Here is a 20,523-nt window from a genome sequence, read left to right on the forward strand (position 1 = left end):
ATCTAAAAAAAGAAGAGAAAATAGGAAAAAAAAGAGGCATCAACTATATTAGAAACGGGATTCAAGGTTTCACCTTACTAAATACCTTTTCACCATTACCTTTTCTCTAGCTTTCTAAGGGCCAGTTTGAAGACAAAAATAACACACTAACATGCTTCATGTATTAATGTATTTCACTTTTTATAACTAAATTACCTTTTTTATCAAGTAGGTTAGAATCGAAAACGAAAAGTGTGTACATTTGAAAAAAAAAATTGTCTTTTTTCACCAGAAGTTAAGTCAAACAGGTATTGTGTTAGACACTCTAATTTATAAATGATTGGGTCAAGGTGTGATGCGACATATTCACTTATGAACATATGAAGAGTGATCATAACTAATTGACACGATAGTCCCTCATATATTTTGAGTAAAACAAATAAAAACTAAAAGTAATGACATGTAACATGGATTAGTGCTCGCCAATTTTTTTAAGCCAATCACCAACGAGGATTTTTCAAATTTTCAGGTTTCAAATCTTAATAGAACAGATTTTATATAAACTGGACGTTTTATATTATAAAACGCAAGTGGGCGGAGCACTAAGCCAGTTAGAGTGCATATTGGATGTTCTTCGTAAATAAGAAAGCTACAGTCGCTTCGCAAGCTCCGCTCCTGTTTAGCTTTCTTATTTACGAAGAACACCCAATATGTACTCTAGCCTATACTTCAATCATATATCACGTCCCCGCCATATTCCTTAACTGTGCAAATGACTCATCAAAGCCATTAATAGTGATGGCAAATAAAAGATGATAAATTAAAGCCGGTGGGAATAACAAAATGAGGCGGCTTCATTAACGTACAGTTTTTAACACAGCCGCATGTACATAAGTAAAGGTTTTTGTTTTTTTCAAAGAAAGACAACTCTGTCGACCTTGTTTGATTTTAACCTTAAAATCATTATGTCATTATGTCCCATCGACCACATTTTGCTATCTAGTCATCCATAACATTTCCCTCCAAAAGTTAGGGTCACCTGAGGTCATTCATTGAGTAATCAGAAGTTGATGGTCATGGTGACATGAATGTATGTTTTTTTTTTACTTAGAAATTATTATTTAAATATTAAGGTTTGAGGAACTTGGTATTGGTATCTTTTTATATCTTTGTTCTTAAAATTTCTTATGTCAACTAAATGAAGACTTATTTTTATTAATACAGTTGTGGATTTGATAACTGATGCAAGTTCAATAGGATGTTTACGTATTCAGTTATGTATTTTGTGTATGAATGATCATATTTAGAAAAGGTACATTCTTAGAATATTCATATCGACTGATCTGTTAATATAATGGATTTGTTATATTTAAAGATATGTATATGTTTGTATCAAATATTCCATGGATATATGGAATGCTTAATGTGTATATTTTCAGGGCTCGTTGCTATGTGATGCTATGCTATGCTAGTACTATGATATATGTGTGCTATGAAACATTGAACCGATGGACTGTATAATTATGATATATTAGTGTCTACTGCAAATAAAACAAGAACCAGCAACCCTCATGTTTTGTTTTGAATTAAAGGGAAAAGACAACTGGGTCACATTTATAAATTTCATTTTATCAAATATATGTGACTAATGTTAGTGACGTTTGTAACAATAAAATATAAGAAAGTACTCCGAAATCATTGTGCCTGAATACCATCGTGGTTTTGTTATTCCAACTCTTCACTCGCGTTGAGCCTGACTTGACAACTTACTTTTAAAGTGAACTGCTACTACAATGCATTCGTGTTAAAACTGTCGAAACTGCGATTGAAGTGGTCCTTGCGGCTCACGACTGGTATCTAAACGCGTAACAATATCCTATTACACTGTTTGTTCCCATTTGGAAAACAATCGTCAACTAAACTAGCTAGAGTTTGATACTAGGATATAATCTTATATCAGCTAGCATCAACTCACCAGGTACGCCCAATAAGGATAATGTCTGTCATTCATCCTCCTTTGCATTATGTAGATGGTTTATTTGGAGAAGTTCAGAAGCATAAACTTGTCATGAAATCACTTTAGTACCGGTAACAAAAGAAAGAAATAACAAAAAGGAAATAAGCGTGATACTAACCAGAATTTTCGCATCAATGGAATTTATTAAACTTGAATCTGATTATAACAATATTATTCAATTATTTAAATGTTTGAGGCATGGATCTAAACTCAAAGTGCCAAATCTTGATAATCCCATAATGTACTGTGTAAATAGTGTTCATCACAATGTAAATATAGCAATTATATTATGTTTAAACCAAATCTTGATATATCTTATATCTGCACATGCATCAATGAATTCATTATCGAAATATATTGACAAAAACCCACCTCTGTATGTAGAAATACATTTAAACAGTATGTATGACTGAATATAACACGTACAGGGAGACAAAAGTATCAAACAAAATTATGTTATGGTTATTTTACAATGTATTCCCTCTCACTGTGACCTATTTATATTTTAAATTTCACTGGAATCTCTTTAATACTTTTGAGGATTTTCTATGGAAAAGGAGCATACAGACCATGTTTATCTTTGACCCCTTCGTGTGACCTTGACCTTGGTAGAGGTCAGTGTGTTTCTTATAACACATTGTCTTATGTGGTGAATATTTGCGAAACTCATATTTCAAAATCCTTTGAAAAACGCCTTATAATAGACCACATTAAGCTTAATGTGTGATCTTGACTTTGGAGGTAGGGGCCCGGGTTCTAAGCTTAAAATATGGTCTTATTATGGTCTACATTTGTGTCAGATTATATCAAAATCCCTTGATGGGTGAAAACGTTAATAACTGGATAAGTTATTCCAAAATATCTGAATGGACAAAAAAAATTATGGAATGGACACGAATTGTACCCTCCATCGGACAAAGTTGTCATTTGATCTCCAAGTGTGACCATTACAATGGAGGTAGAATTCTGGTTGTTTCGCATGACACGTCGTCTGTCTTAATGTGGTAAACATTTGTGCAAAGCAATATCAAAATTCTTTGTCATGGACCTGGCAGACGGACAGAGCCTATTTCTATATTCCTTTTTTTTCTAAAAACCGGGAGACAAAAAGTATACAAATGTGTTTAATTATCAAGAGGCTTTTTGGCATAAATTATGATTCTGATTAAGATTACTTTAATTTCAATCAAATATTTAAATATTGCTGCAAATCATTTCCTGAAAGAAAAAAATATGTGTCTCCAGATTACTCACATAATGGTAATATTGACCATGACACTTGAGATGTGGAGCTTAAAACGCCTTTAAAATCCAAATTGCAGATGAATCTGCTTTGATATGGATAACTTTCACCTATCAAAGATAATTAGAAGTGGGTGTACATTCAATAAAATCTCATCTGAAGTGATAGATTTATCTATTTAAATAAATCAATACAAAAATGCACCACAAAATGTTGTCCCACGAAAGTTATTTTCGCCATACGCATATCCCTCAGCAGATTCAATCCAAACAGAATTTCCTATCGTTAGACCTAAAATAGCTGTGTTACCACTCTGTGTACTTCCAGTATTGCCAATTATAGCGTCTACCATGTTCTGACCGTCAACCATCAAGTAGAAAGTCAATTCCTTCGTTCTCCAGTCTTCAACTTGAAACGAAAATAGGTATGTGCCAGTTATTGGTACAGTGAAGATACCTGTATGGATGTTGTAAGCATTTCCGACGTTATACAATATCTGGTTGAATTTTAGAACATTACCACTGTGAACTGCTTGACCGTGATCCAAATAAGCAGTAAAGGCTACCCGTTCCGTTTGCCTTTTGCCTGAAATGGCAAATTTGATTAAAGTCATTAATTCATGCATGTAATTTTTTTTTCAATTTAAAAAAACAAATTAATAATTTGAAATTAACTCATAGCCGGGTTGATAGTAGTTGGAAACAATAAAAAATATGCATGCATGTAGATATGTGTAAGTATATAGCATCACAAAAAAGTCTGGGGAAAAAGAAAGTGGAATTATTAGTGAGTCTATATATGCTATGTAAATTAAAACATATCATTTTTTGTAGAACTGTTCTTACTCTTACTTATTTAAAAGGGATATAAATCAAATTACCTCTTTTGCCTTTTTGAAATGCAGATACTTGTTCAGTGAGATGATTAATCTTTTCATTAACCTCTTCCATTTGCTGATGGTATTTAGAAATTGCGTTTCCTTGAAGTTCCATCATCTCCTCCATGCGGACTACAATTCCTTTAAGTTCTTGAATTTCAATATTTTTGTCATCGCAAAGGACAAAGTTACAGGTCCACAACAACACATAAAGCAGATAAAACATTTTATAGACATATGCAGTTATAGACTTGTGAAAACTCATAAAATATTATCTAAATGTCATTCCCTAAAGAATGATAACAATTTGTAGATAAGAAGCATTTAAGTGTCATTATGCCAATCCAAGTGACAACAGAAAATAGGAAAAAATGAAAATAATTTGACATTTTGCCATAAAAATGTGCTCAATTTCATAATTTACCATAAATGGTAATCAATAATTTATGTTACTAGGGCAAATTTCTATAAATGTATATGTATATATAATTATATTGTTTTAGACACGAAATAAACACTTTTTCTGAGGTCAAAGTAAGACAAGGTTGTCCTCAAATGAAAAGTACGTTACTTATATGTCAAATTAAATCCTTAAAATTGAATGAATGCTGTCGCGTCCACTACACTGTTTTTCAATCGGATCAAACGCCGTCTGCGTTGTAATCATTTTTTTGTTATTTATTTTTTAAACAGACAATAACAATTTCCAAAAGTTCCAAAATATGGTGGATTTGTGCAAATATTATAGATAAATGGTGATGCCCGAGTATTTAGGGGTCGTTTGCTTACATGTTTACGTTTTTTAGCCAAAATTGGGCAAAAGTGGTGTCCCTTTATCAAACTGCACAGAAGTGTTTCATAAAAAGCAATTAATTATATTGTGTGCGTGTAATAAATTGGAAGAGTACCTATATGGGCTCCAGTCCCTCTATGTATTTCCCCCGTAAATCATTAAAACATAAAAGTAAACTTCAGTCATAAACTTACCGACAACATCAAACGGCCATTTTTATATCCACCGCTCTGCGACGAATGCTCCACCGCCCCTGCAATGGATCCATCGCTTATGCGAAAGCTATGCCAGTGTTTGTATTAAAATCGTTTTTGACCGCAGACAATAACCGTTTTATCCAAACGCAATTTTGGATTCATCAGCAATTGGTCATTCAGCTACAAAATAAGAATATAAATTATACATGTATATACTTTATTGAAAATATGTATACATTTAAGAAATGACAAACCCATTAATTTTTATTGAGAGTTTTTCAATGTTCTATCATCAGCCAGCAGTAATAAACATATTTCATCACGTAACATATGCGTTTTTCCCTGTTAATGATTTTCTCCTGCTACTTTGTTGCTACAACATGCAATTGGCTATCATGAAGCGACACGTGTGATCACTGATCGTTCTTGTTAATAAATGATCATAAAAATAATACATGTAATAAATAGTAAAAAATAATTTCAATTACAAAATCCAATCAATTATAGTCAATTATAGTATTTGACAAGAGTAGTAAATCTTCAACTATAAAATATGATTCTAAAGTGATTTCAGTTTCCAAAATGAATTAATATTAATGTTCAAATAACTTATAACTCAATGAACAAAATTCATGTTTATCACAGGTTATTTTGCTGACAGTTAGTTATTTGTCAAATATTATTTAATAACATCTATGTTTTATGTATGGGCGATCCATGTTTTCTCCATTGTTTTACTACCTACACGATATATTTTTTGACAAGAAAGATCTCAAGAGAGCGATGAGGACAATGTTACAGCAAATTAAACGCAATACAACTAACAAGAAATACATATCTCAAAAATAATAACGGGTATATTTTATCAGCCTCAACATTGACGTTAACGTGAATAGAATTTCAATTAATATTCAAGAGCTACAATATTTATTGACGTGGAGACAAATTGACATGGTAAATATTTTCAATTTCAAACCTTTATTAGAAAATTAATTAGACTTCACATTTCAGTTTGATTTATTGCTTCATCTTTCATTCTAAACGTAATTGCATTGTGCGTAATACATTTCAATTCCAAGCTATAATTTGTATTTTCTGGGCGAAACTTTGAAAGTTATGAGCATGCGCGATATTCGTTATAAAAAGATAATTGCAGAATCGTGAGGCGCAGGCAACATGAGGAACACGGCATCAGCTAATGTTCTCTCCTTTTTCGTACTTGTTACGTCGGTTTGCCTGTTGTACTCTTCAGAATTCTTTGTTTTTAGGAGGAATAGAGTGTTTGACGGTTATACGTGTCCTGAGGCAAAACGCGTTTTTAGTATTGACAAGGTTTACAGCGATATTCAATGTGCTTTCTATTGTAAAGGATCGTCATCCTGTGTTGACATATTTTACCAACCACAGGACAGGAGATGCGACGGCTGTAGATATTCTGAAGACTCAGAACTGGAAATTGCCGACGGGTTTTTGTATTACACAATTAGGAGAGGTAAATATTCCTGTCATATTTTCTTATTCTTAGTTCAGTTATGACGACTTAATCCATTTAGCATATTTTGTGTCATAATTGAGAGATTAAATTTTAGTTATAAAGACAAACTTCAGAATCTGTTTAATTTAATCATTTTATGTTTCATTTAAAATGTTAAATTTCTCGTTTTTTAATTCTAATTAGTGAAAAAAATATTCTTAATGTATTTTCGTTAAAGGACAATTTTAGAAATATTCAATCGTAATTGAATGTTTTATCTTGTATATCCAAGCCGATTTTGATTCTCTGTTGTATTAATTGAATTAATTTATAATGAATATTTGGATGTTTTCCTCACATGAAATAATCCGAAGTCTCTAACGCGATTCGAATATACATTGGTGAAAGGCAAATTGTTCAAAGTCAACAACAACCTTAACCACTTTGTTAAATAAGATGATCATATTCATATGAAACGGTAACTTTTTAAAGATTTTTTCCTCCCAATGTGATTTTAAGACACACAAAAACGCAAGTAATATATGTGACGAAAGTTCCACACGATGTAATACCATTTTTCTTGAAATTGTGAATTTTTAGCATTACTTTCTTTAATTTTTTGAAAGAAGAAGCACAGTATTGATACAATTTGTGAAAGTTAATTTATAACTTACATTTTTCTTTCTTAAACCTTAAAAAAATTAAATATTGGAAAATTCCATCTTGGAAATGCTAACTACCTCTTATTAGCTGTAAATAACGTATAATATTCATGTGACACTGCTAAATAAACTTTTCTTTCAGTTGTATAACTAGCATTTTGATATTGTGAAGAGGCCTTTTTCTAATTATGAAAGAGCCTATATAAGGCATTTGTTATATAGTGTAAACAGCAAACAATATTTGTTTATTTCCATAAATATCTACATGTATACGAAATGAAAAAATAAACTTTTTTACTCTTACTTTTAAGTACGTTAAGAACAGGTGGTGTGTTTAAGATTATTTACTAGCATTTAAATTATCTTGTTTCTGTTTCTAAATATAAATAATGTACAATGCATTTAAATGGAATTACAACATAATATTAAAGACATTTGCGCTTTAAGTATTCTTGCATGTTATTCGTTTAAACAGGAGCAAACCGGCATTTTGTAAATGCTGTCAGACGCAATTGTTAGATGAAAGCATGTTATTTTCATCTTTTGATATCAATACAAGATCTATTGTTATTACATTATTTCAATATAAATTGATAATGAATAAGTGCCGGGTTGTCTCATACATTTTGACAAGTATAGATTGATATCTTCATCAATTTTCGATACAAAACAACTTGTTTTATTACCGTGCAAAGTCTCATTTGACACAAGCTGCGCAATAAAAAGTAATTCAAATTTAAAGACTTCAAAGCGGTGTAACTTTTAACTTTCATTTAAGTAATGACATCTTATATGCCATAAAGAACAAAACGTTATAATAAATTTTAGGCACACATTTACGTTACCGTCTACGATATGGAAATACGTTGATATTTGATTTGATTACTCACCGTATATACGGCATCGTTTACAAAGTGTTTAAGATTTAAAACTAAATCAATGATATGTGTTTATGAATTTAACATTACCATTTAGCCTCGCAAAATCCTGTTATAAAAATGACAATCCTCGCGTTAGCAAGAATATGCCACAGACAGAATAAGTGACTTTGGAGTTATAGCAATGAAGTGTTGTGTATCATTATTTACATTAAAAGAGCTGAAATATTTGGAACTTTTTCAGAATACAAGATATGGAATTATTAAAATGCTTGATGTCAGAATCTTGCATTTAAACCTAATTATTGTATAATATTACTATATATATATAAATAAAATATAATGAAAACATTTGCAAATGATGCTAAATATCATGATAGATTTTTTTTAAGACAGTACTTTGGGCTTTAACGAATGATTACATTTGTTACTGCCTTTTATGAATAGGTATACAATTTTCCTGCATAGAATAACCTTTAAAACTTCCATTGTTGACTATAATATTCTGGTAATTTATGAATATCATCTTCTTATGTTTTTATATTGTTATGTTACAAGTACATGTATGTAAAAAAAGTTTCTATTCGAAGATCTGAAATATGTAACATGTGTGTGGAATTTCAAACAAGCAGATGTAAGTTACATCTATGTAAAATTTCTAATTCATTTTTAAACTTAGTTTTTTTTTCTTTTCTTAGCACCGACGCTTGGAAAGGCTTGCTCAAGTAATGCAGACTGTATTGAAACAGAAGGTGTGTGTATAGGAGGAATGTGTTTCTGTCACCAACTATATGCATATAACAACACAATTAATGACTGCACAAAAGGTAATACATGCATATCATTAAAGTAGCCATAGCACTAAAATAGACATTATATCTAATATAGTTTAATTCTGTCTTTTTTTCTTTCACAATCACAATTGCAAATAATACCTGAACAAAAAAAGCAACAATGAAACAATTCTTTGCAGCAAAAGGTTAAGACCTTCCCAGAATATTTGTAAAATTATGCCTAAGATATAAAGTAGTATGGAATAAAACAATTATATCCTTGAATTGAGTTATTCATAAAAAGATTTTGCATGTAATTTATTTCATTTAAATATTTCAATTATGCGAAAATTTACATAAATGATTGAGTTAAATTGTCTTGGTTATGCATATTTTTTTCTATCTAAAAGCTGAAATAACTTTAATTTCTTATTTAAGTTTAAACTGTATGCTATATAATTCTATAAATTGCCAATGAAGTCAATAAATAACATATGTTTGAAATCATTTTAAATTTCAGTTTGCCAAGCAATGACAGGTAATTACATGAAATTCGAAAACAAATTTATCAGCGGTTTTAACAGTGATTATGCGGAGTATGACAGCCTGGAACAATGTAAAATAGCCTGTGACGAAAACCCTAGCTGCTTATCCTACGAAATATATTCAGCATCAGGGAAGAAAGTAGCATGTAATATAGGAACGGTTACATATGATATGATGAATTCAGCTGATCCCACAATGATAAGAGATGATAGCTTGTTGGATCTGTATTCCAAAACATGTTCTTGACTTACGCCTATAGACATAAAAAAATGAAATCTGGAAAGTTTGAATCAAAAAGATGAAATTAAATTTATACTCGATGTTAAACAAAAACATGTTATTAATGTTATTAAGTTATAAGGTAATTATATATCAAGTTACGCGATAACCTTACACATTTTAAAGCTGCACGCCTCCAGATGAGCCGAAATATTTCAAGAAAACGAATACTGAGAACAGTGCACTAAACTTTTAAGAAAGGTTAAAATATTCAAGATTCAAGCTATATTTTGCATGTTATGTAGGTTTAAGACTGATTTTGCAGTATTTTATAAGCATATTTCTACTGCGTTAGTAACGGAGTAAGGGCTGTTTTTGCATATGCTGAACACTTTTTGGTAATTTTTGTTGATTGTAAGTGCCGATTGCAATATTCACATTACATTATTTGTTTACCTCACATTATTTTACTTTTAAATAAATTTCCAAAATATTTAATGAAAATAAACATGAATCTGGAGGCGTGCTGCTTTAAGTGGGACATGAAAATTCAAATATTTTTTACTTAAATGCTTTAGAGTAAGCAAGAGAGAAACTATTTACTTTGTATTGTACAATAATAATATTGTATTTTTTTTTCAAAAGAATTTATTTTTTTTTCATAAAAAAACCTTATAGTATTGTATAGGCATATGCTTACTAATATAAAGACATTTAATGTAGAGACATTTTGACAAATAAATCAAGATTCTTAACCTAAATTTGTGCGACTAAAGAGTCACACAGACTTAAAACTAATTGACTCCCGGGAAAGGGCAATTTTTGATGGAATTGTATTTTTGAGATAAACAGGTAAAATACTGAATTACATAATTCTAGGCAGACACAGGGGATATACAAATTGTATTTTAGAGGTATGAAAAAAAGTTTTATGTTGTGTTATAGTTATAAATTGAATGATGTTATTGACTTTTATAAAGATGCTTCTCTGAAAAATTATTGTAATTTTTGTGTTTGTATTTTTTTATTCATAGATATACATTTAAGATGAGGAATTCATTCATAATTGTGACACGTGAAAAGTCAGTAATATGATAAATGTTAATTGAGTGTAAGAATATATAAGCTATTAGCAACATACATTTATGTCACATAAATTAACAAATATCAAACTTCACATGTATTAATAGCTTTCAAGGAAAAGTTCACAATGTAAGATTTCATTCTACCTTATAAATGGTATATATTATTTTAGATTGGAAAAAAAATAAACGCCTGACTTTATAGATTTCATTCCAATTTGTTTTATGTAATAATTGTAAATCTTATTTTGTTTTCCTACATTATATTTTTTGGAAAGCAGTAAAATGCCCAATAAATCTGAAATCACATTATTTAATTGAATAAATGTATAATCTTAAATATTTCATCTTTCATCATTTTATAAAAATAGTTCAAGTATACTTTTGCATATTTCAGTTTTAAAAAGAAAGATGTAATTTATTTTTTTCAAATGTAGATAATCATTATTAGAGGAAAAGATTTTTTTCTTTTTTTTTCAGAAATAAAAAAATTGACGACCTTTCACATTTCGTCGCATTTGTTAAACGAATTTCATTTATAAAGTTTTCCATTTTTTTGTGACGTACTATAATCATTTTGATATTGTCGTTAATAACTGATCTGTCCATCCTCTTTCCTTTCGTCTCTTGCTTCCTCTTTCATTTAATTGCCTTACTTTTAAGATCAACGAATAGAATCTGAAAAAGATCGTTTTTGGATTTAAAGTTTCATGTTTTGTCTAAATAATTTTTACTGTTTCGAGAAATTGTGTTTGATAACTCAAAAAGATTCATTCAGAAATCTTTACTTAGTTGATACTTATTATCATGATGTAATCAAGCAATTTTGCAAGTTTTTAAGGAAAATCAATTATGTCAAATGATGTAATTACAAAGTCTTTTTCAAACTATATATTTTAAATCAATTACAAGTAAAGGACTGAATAAATTTGCTAACTGTTCTTACATGTTTTTATAAAAGGCAACTATTTTCACACTCGGTTTTTTCTTTCATTTCAATGTGTTAGTGCTTTTCAGGAGAAATAAACGTACACTGTAACTCAATGTTGTTGTTGTTTTTTCTTCTGAACCTAAGGTCATTTGATTGTATTAGGATTAAAAAACTACCTATACCAATACAAACTTTTGTAAAAATATATTAATCACAACATAATAACATGAAAATTGCAGGTCGGTTTGATTGAGTCTGTACATGAGGAATAATGAATAAGTGCAACGTCCCTCACGCCCCTAGCACCGGCTTGAGCGGTACTTTAGAGCGGTACTAAGTCACGGTGCATATCCATACTGGTAACCTCTTCGCGATATCTACACAAACGGTACCTATTCAAAGAGGTTACCTGTGATAAATAAACTCAAAAGCAAAAAGGTAGCCCGCGACACTGCAAAACGAAAAGAAGGGTGTTATGAATTTTACAATTATTAGTTGTTAATTATTGCAATATATCGGAAGATGATATACATGTAAATATAAATGAAGATATATGCGATACATAATCAAACCTCTGGTTCAATTAAGGGCGAAAAAATACTGTATGTTAGGGCGGTTGGCGAGGCTAGATATGCCGATTTTATGTAGTTTATTGTGGGGTGCAATATAGGCAATATGTGCAATAATAGAAAAATGTGCACACTATAAAAATACACTTAGAAAAACGTTAAAGTTTTACATGGTATAAATCTTTTTTCCTTTCCTCATATTTCAATTTAACTGGATTGTTATCAATCGCTGGTTTTTTTAAGCATGAGCAAATAGAGTACCGTTTAAGTAGATTTCACAAAGAGGGTACCGATATTGATATGCATATGTGAATATTGTTTAATAAAAAAATCTTTTAAAATTACATAGTAAGTGGGGAAAATTAATTTGCAATTTGGTCAGAATGTTTATCCATTGAAAGGATTTGGTAAAACCATATAGTATTGGTGTCATATGAAGAAACTTATTCTTGATCCGACCAAGGATCGAACCCGTGATCCCTTGGTTCAGAGGCAGACCCTTAACCATTAGACTAGCGATAGAACGGATAACAGATTACGGAAAACAATGGAGAAAATTACAGAGCAAAGGCACCGATTCGCATTGTTTGTCCAGACCTAGTTCCAGTACGAATTTCCTACTTAAAAAATCGATGTACCTCATCCTTTTTAAACTTGACTGTTGAAAAAAAGACCCATAAAATAGCAATGAATTTACTATATGAAGTATTAAGCATAACAGACATTGTCAATATGACATTAAGACGTTCTCTCATTCATATTTGCCATTCAAATAAATAAAGTATGAAGATTAGTGGAGAAAGAAACAAGAGGATTTTTTTATCTTATTTTCATAATAAAATTGGTCCATAATAGGATTACGTGCACTACCATATATAACATTCTAGCCTACTTAGTGTCCAGGTTTAGTTATCATCCAATAGAAACGCTGCATTTCTTCAAAATTATGTGTGTTAATTTCCAAAGATGAACAGAAGTCAGGTTTAAATCCACGTTCTGGCAAAACGATACTGCAAGTGTAATTTGAAGTAAAAACAAAAACATAGTGTCAATTAGTATTTTTTTATTTCGAATGTAGGAAATGTCTTAATTAATTTGCAACTAAGAGGGAAGTCAATTGTGTCTATTCACTTTCTTTTCGGTAGACAGAAAGTAGACATTATGGTTTTTTACGTGACCTCGTGTTAACACATGACATTTAGTGTATAGATGTATCAATCATATCTACTGAGCATCAATTGTCCGAAAATAAAAGTTTCAATACCGAGCAAATGAAAACTCGCATCCTCTATATCACAAGGGTGCATGCGTCTTCGTCGTAAATCATGCATATTTATAAGGTCAAATTCAACACTAACATGAACACAAACATATACATAGATATATTGAATGTCAGCATTGTATTTCCTGATATGCGATCAGAAAATACAAAAATCAAGCACAAACTTGACATTTGACCTCGAAAATCAAGATCATTTATAAACGAAAGTCAAATTTAGTCTGGTCTACGTGAAGGTCTTGAACAAAGTGTTGTTGTGGCCAATTATGAAGACAATACACATTGTTTATATTAGTGTTCATCCGTGAAGACAGGCCTCATTAATATTCACTTTATTACGTCACTCCCAGTCCACTTAATTAAACAATTACCTGAATGGGTGGGCTTAAATTTGACCTTATAAATATGCATGATTTACGTCACTACGCATGAAGTTGCATTTCAGTTGGGAATATGGAGGACGGCATAATGTGGCTGAGTTTTCATTTCCTCGATACGGAAACATTTATTTTTAATGAGTCAGACCATTGATACTCAGTATAGCTAATATCTGATATGAATTATACATGAATACACTAAATGTCATGTGTTAACCGTGTTTTCCAAAAACATTATGTTTTTACTTAATTACAAATTGAATTAAACATCACCCACATTCGTAACAAAAAATATGAATTGACTTTTTGTATTGGTTTTTACTTTTACACGTGCAGAATCTTTTCCGCCAAAGACATGGATTTAAATCTGAACTGCATGTATATCCTTTATCAATAAATGCAAAATTAATATATAACATAGTTGACCTTTTCTTTACTTTTTATCTTGAACTTGTCTCATCTTTAATGCATCCAACTTCTGATTTCAAGGAAACACCATACCCGGGTTCAATATCAGAAGTGGACGTGGGATAGGTCGACGATCAGAATTTAAAGTTAAGTTGGGATGGCAGCATTACAGAAACAATGCATATAGAGTAGTTACAAATGCAAAGGGTGGCAGAACTTGAACAATATCGTGCAAAGCTGACCTAGACATAACTGTCAATGATATTGTTGAGAAATGGAAAAGATGTTTAGTTGCTTTGGCCACATAGATAATATGTCAAATTGTTTGATAGATCCACGTGGAGAAATAATCCATGAATTCACTGATTTGAATAGATCCAAATGTTCTTATGTAGAATATGTAAATACACAAGGGATGTTCTAATCCAAGTGTCATATATATGTTAGACCAAGGTCTTTTAAGCCCAACAGTGAACAGTCTGTATTGTGTGGGGAGGAAGCAGAATCAGAATGTATGAAGAATTCATTTTTGATTTTAAGTGTTGAAGCTACTTCGTTTCTGTATTAAAAGATGCTGTTGTGTTTGAAAAAAGAGATGTTATGCATTACGTATATTGAGCAAATTTTAACTTCAGTTGTATGTCCGTCCGGTCCCCAAATATTCAGTCGTGTTTCTGCAAATGTACTTTTGTTAGAGTCAAAAACTTTACAGGAATGTTGATTAGCATTTATAGTTGTGCATGTTGGGTTTCGTATTTTGGTTAATTCAAGACTTCTAGAGTTATTTCTCTTGATTTATAATAGTATATAATTGAAATATTCAATTGTCATAAGTGTGGGGGCATCTGTGTCTTTTGGACACGTTTGTCGTCGGAATTTTGTTTGTGTGTATCAGTATCTTTGATTTTAACATTTAGAAAGATTTGATGAATCATTTTACCTTGACGTTTTGAGAAAACCTGATTTGTCAGTTAAGCTTGACTATTTAAAAAATAGCTTTTACATTCAATGATCACATATGCTTGTTTTGTTTAGAATTGAGACATTACGGCTTTTCTGCTCTCCATTAGCAACTCATTTGTGAAACTTTTTACAACTTTATGAATAATAGTTGTATAGGTATATTAGCCAGGTTTCATAACTCTGACATGCAATTTCATTAAATAATGCAAATTTTCTTCTGAAATTATTACCAAACTTAGAGTCGCCACTTAATGATTGTGACAGCTCCAGTTTTTGTATTTGTCATTCTTTTAATTCTATGACTACGCTTATGGTGTTTACACCATTGACACTTAACTATTGCAGTCAGTTTGTCAGTTTTTTTGTCCCCTATAAATAGGATCCATTTTTAACTTAAAATCTATTTCTATAGCTTGATAAGTTTTGATTCATGAAACAGTATCAGTGTAAACAAGCTTTAAAGCTAAACACTAAATTCGAATATTTTCAATGTTGCCATACAGCGTGACTTTTCGGGAACGGTACACGCAATTTTTTGTACCCGGTTCAGGTATGTTTTTGAATTAATTTATGTTTTAAAATAACTAATTACGACACTGAAACTTATTTTTTGTATCATTCGGTTCATTTCGGGCAGTTTGACGGAATTAGCCGAATTGTTTTCCGTAGTTCTATTTTTAACTGTGGTTTCCAAGCATTGATCATAACAACTTTTCATTGGTCATAGGTGTTTGTTTTCCTACGCTTCTTAGTATTTATTCTGATTACTTACCATTTATCATTGCTATTAGAAAATGTTCGTGTCGCGTTGAAGTTTCAAGTTTCCTACCCTCCCTCCGCTCTTTGTTTGATGGTTCAAAGTTTATTTAAATTGATGTTAGTTCAGTACTTGTAATTATTTGTATGATGTTTTCATAGTTTATTTGCGTTGGTGTAAATTGTTGAGTACATGCGAATATTTGAATATCTTTGCAGTTCTTTGAAGTAATTAAATTACTAAATATAATTGAATTTACTTATTTCTTGATTGCGACACTTAACCCTTTCGCTGCCAGAGGGTTATTGTTTTATTGATCACCTATTTGCCAGAGGGTTTTCTTAGAAATTACTATATTATTAATTAATATAATTATTATTATTTGTTATTAGTATTATAATAATTATATATGTTTCCAAATCTGTGAGTATAATAATAATTATTGTCGATGGTATAATTTTCTTTATATTTATTATTATTTTTATTATTATTATTATTATTAATTTATTATTATTACTATTATTATTATAGAAACGGCTATTGCCGTCCATATGGCAAATACGCCGAAAATAAAGGGGACGGCATAAGCCGTCCCTATGGCAGTGAAAGGGTTAATTAGGACAATAAATTTATTCTATTTAATCTGTTTCGTTGTTATTTCAAGGGAGTTATTATCAATAACTTAACTGTTACTTAGCTGATTTTGATCAGATAAGGCACAGAGTACCCGTAATCAGCTACCCACGGTAAATCAAAATTCTGAAAACCCCTAACTGGTTTTTGAGAACATTCGAGTGTAGATTTTTTTATTGCCTTGGCCGAGCGGAACGATACACACTCATTTATCAAAACAAGCCATTTCTAGTAAGTCGTCTTCTTGTTTCGTAAAAATGAGAATGCTAATACTACTGTAAGTCCAATATATCTAGTTTAGGTTAAATGGTACGGAATACACTTATCTTAAAGGATACGGTACACAAACATTTTCTGACATTTTGAATAAAATCTGGAAAAAAAATGATATGAAAATTTGCTTTTACAATGTTTTTTTTTTCTTTATACAATGTATTTTATTGATTTATACGAGAACACTTGGATCTGTTTTTTTCTCACTGTTTTATAGATAAATATATGATTTTTTTTTATGATTTACTCTTGCTTATGTTTACATTAATGCAGTGTTGTTTTAGCATTAGTTCATCAGGATTAAATGATACGGAACACATACTTTAAGGATTGTACGAAGCACATTCTAACTAGTACAACTGAAAAATCGCCATATGACTAAACCTTACAAACATTGACCTACATTACCTGAATTAAAAGTTATCGATGTTTTAAAAGCTTCATGTCGTTAAACACTATTTCAGTACCACGGTCATGTTTAATTAAAAATAAAGTTGCCGTTGTTGGAATCTTTAATGTTTTTTCAGTTTTACTAATGCCCCTTTGAGTATTAATAAAGACACTAATGGGCACCCACAGTTTCAAGGGAGCAATGCCTGCCTAGCACACATGTGGAAATAATTACGCAACTATAAAATATTAAAAATGGAGTAATAAATACTTATTAATCAGTTATAACTTTTAAAATGTATTTAATAAATATTATTTATTATTAATAAGTAATAAATGTTACTCCCAGAGAAATAAATGAGCAAAGTAGAAATAGAATTGCAATCACTATAGAAGTAAACTATATATGGAACCAGCCAACTCCCTCAACAGACTACCTAAATATACTTTTACTGAGAGACCAAATATATTTACTTCACGGCCTAGACATTGACAGTTGACAGAGCTATCAATAATATTTTTTTGAATAAATGCGTTAAAACAGATAACAACAAACATTTTTAAAATCTACAACCGTGCTTTATTTCGTAAATTATAGTCTTATAAGAAAACAAATGTATCAGATATGTAAAACAAAAACTGCTTTTATTTAATTTAAAAACAAAAGAGATAAGAATTACAGAGATAAACATTCTTTTTTCTAAAACAGCACATATGCCTTACTTAAAAGCTAACACAGAGGAACAGCTAAGAATAAACACTGCAATCAATAAAAGCTTCAAGTAATAACGTCACAGAAGACATGACACATGCAATATTTCCACAAAACAAAAACATAGTTGATACGTTACTGATGAAAAACTAAAATAACATGAATTTTCTAACGTAGCTTTTGAAAACATAAGATAAATTGGTAAACTAGCAACTCTAGAGTGTCTGTATTGAAGTCAAGATTTTTATAATTGTTGTCAGGGCGTTATTTCTTCATTTCTAAATGTTCATTGTGCTGTTAACAAAACTTTTGATTGTAACATTTAATCGTTCTCCTTAGTTAAACATTCCCTTTTTCGACATGCTGAGGGTAGGACGTATGCTTACGAAAGACTATGAGATTTCCATAACATATAAAATAGGACTTAATAAATTCAAAGTAAAAAAAAAAAAACATAGGGGACTTACTAAAATTCATGATAGCAAGAAGTATGTTTATTTGCCCATCGTAAATTTCCATACATGTATGAATGGTATCGACATCAAACTTTGCATGTTCATATAGCTTGGCGAGGCAGAGTACAAAAGGAAAGATTTGTTTCGTTTGTTTTGTTTGTTTCATTTTACGCATTTTCCCAACAGTATTTCAGTCATATAGGCGGGTAGTTTCCTAACCATCGTTCCTGGAGAGTTACGCCAGTACTAGACTACCTTCCTCCGCGCTAAACTACCAAAGCATCTCCCGGGGATCGAACTCACGCCAGAGAGGTAACTGGATTAGAAGTCATCGAGGGGTTAGAGTCGATGACTTCAACTGGTTTGTAGTTGAAATCATTCGACAGCACGTCCTTAATTCCTACAGGTAGCTTTACTAAAATAAAAATTGAAAAGATTAAAGTATGTTTTATCTCAAATGAAATACATAAATAAACAAAATGAAAAAAATCCCCAAATATACAACTGTATATAAAAGTGTATATACAATTAACACGTACTTTGTACTTAGCGGGTATCCTATGTTATTGATACTGAACAAGTTAGTAGAGTTTCTATATTATAACTGGTTTAAGGGACCATCTTGCATAAACCTTCTGACAAAACATTTTTTAACTCCTAAAATGGGCATAAGTATGTAAAATTGTGTACCACTCATACGGAACTTGGTCATTGATCTTAGATGGCAACAATTAATGTGTTTTAAGTTTTAAAGGAATAGCTAAACTAGTTTTTGAGAAACCATTTTTCATAAAAATTCTAAACCACAAATTAAAAGTAAAAAAGGGGCTTAATTTAATTTTGAAATACCATGTTTCATTTAACTTCTTAAGGTAGACCATGGGTAATGCATTACCTCCATTTTGAAGAGTATTCAAATAGGCCAACTACACTGAAATTGAGGGCGTGGGTTCAAATCCCAGAAGGGGCAACTTTTTTTTCTTTCTTTTTTTCTTTTTCACATTATTTATGTATGTCTCAGATCCCTTATGGAAGAAAAAAGAGTTTTATTTAAATTACATAATTATTGTAGGTATTTATTCGCTAAATAATGTCAAATTTTATAGCAAATATGATACCAGATATTTTCAAAGTTTAATAAAATGAAAACAACACGGTAAAAGTATTTTGTATTTCGCATGATCAACCATATACTTTTAAGAAAATTTAGGCAAACTTTGACAACAGTCCCTCATTTTGGAAAATTTTAGGGATATTTTGAATAAGGCTTTTATGTAGGGAAATGGTCAAATAAGTGTTTAAAGTGGATGGGGTAGGGTAACATTTTTATACATATGAAAAACATTTTGTTTAGATCGTGTAATTTGTTACCTGAATGTTATTGTTTGTTTCTTAACAAAGAGCAATAGGAAAACATTTTTCATAATGATGATATTGTAGATTATTTAAAGTTTCCCCATTTCTGAAAAAAGCCCTTCTAATAGCAAAGTTTTAGTTCAGAAATATATCCATAACTCATAAACCACACGGTAAATTTCATCCAAATTTTGCATACAGGTGACATTTAAGGTATATAACTGTCCTATGTTGTCAATTCTTATAGTGCCCATTACCCATGGTCTACCTTAACTACAAATTTCTTTGTCAAAATAAGGCATATAAGTTGGTCTATATTCAATATAAGATTGACGAAGAATAAACTACGGATGTAAATCGATTGAAACTGCAGCAAACAAACAACAATGCTAGACTTATTTTGGATTTAAAACTCGAACCCATATACAAAAAATTAAAGGTTTTGATTCATACGCTGTATGTCAATTTTATATTAACATGTAGCAATGTATCCCTGTTCCGAAATAAAAAAAATGGATACTCAAAGCAATGCAATGCAATGCAATCAAAGTATTGTCTTTTCTTACTTATATAAGAATAACATTCTGTTTTTGCATATGAGCCCATATATTTTTTTCTCCAGGAAACTTACTAGGTAAATGAACTTACCTTGTCTGAATCATTGTCATATTCTGCCATAT

The 20,523-nt window shown here is 30.6% G+C and overlaps 2 protein-coding genes across 2 annotated transcripts; one reads left to right on the forward strand and one right to left on the reverse strand.

Moving 5' to 3' along the window:
* Nucleotides 1–3,435: 3,435 nt before the first annotated feature.
* Nucleotides 3,436–4,380, reverse strand: LOC132714699 (complement C1q-like protein 4; the record flags this gene model as incomplete). Its single annotated transcript, XM_060697613.1, is given in 2 exon segments — nucleotides 3,436–3,824; nucleotides 4,120–4,380. Coding segments are annotated over 2 exon segments (612 nt in total), but the record flags the coding sequence as incomplete, so codon positions are not given.
* A 1,762-nt stretch (nucleotides 4,381–6,142) lies between these two features.
* Nucleotides 6,143–11,766, forward strand: LOC132714694 (uncharacterized). Its single transcript, XM_060697605.1, has 3 exons — nucleotides 6,143–6,598; nucleotides 8,819–8,947; nucleotides 9,414–11,766. Exons 1-3 carry the CDS (start codon nucleotides 6,283–6,285, stop codon nucleotides 9,683–9,685), a joined length of 717 nt encoding a protein of 238 aa, XP_060553588.1. The 5' UTR covers nucleotides 6,143–6,282; the 3' UTR covers nucleotides 9,686–11,766.
* Nucleotides 11,767–20,523: the final 8,757 nt, after the last annotated feature.

The sequence above is a fragment of the Ruditapes philippinarum genome, unplaced genomic scaffold, assembly GCF_026571515.1.
Source record: "Ruditapes philippinarum isolate M1 unplaced genomic scaffold, ASM2657151v2 ctg5183_1_1_1_1, whole genome shotgun sequence".
Taxonomy (NCBI): domain Eukaryota; kingdom Metazoa; phylum Mollusca; class Bivalvia; order Venerida; family Veneridae; genus Ruditapes; species Ruditapes philippinarum.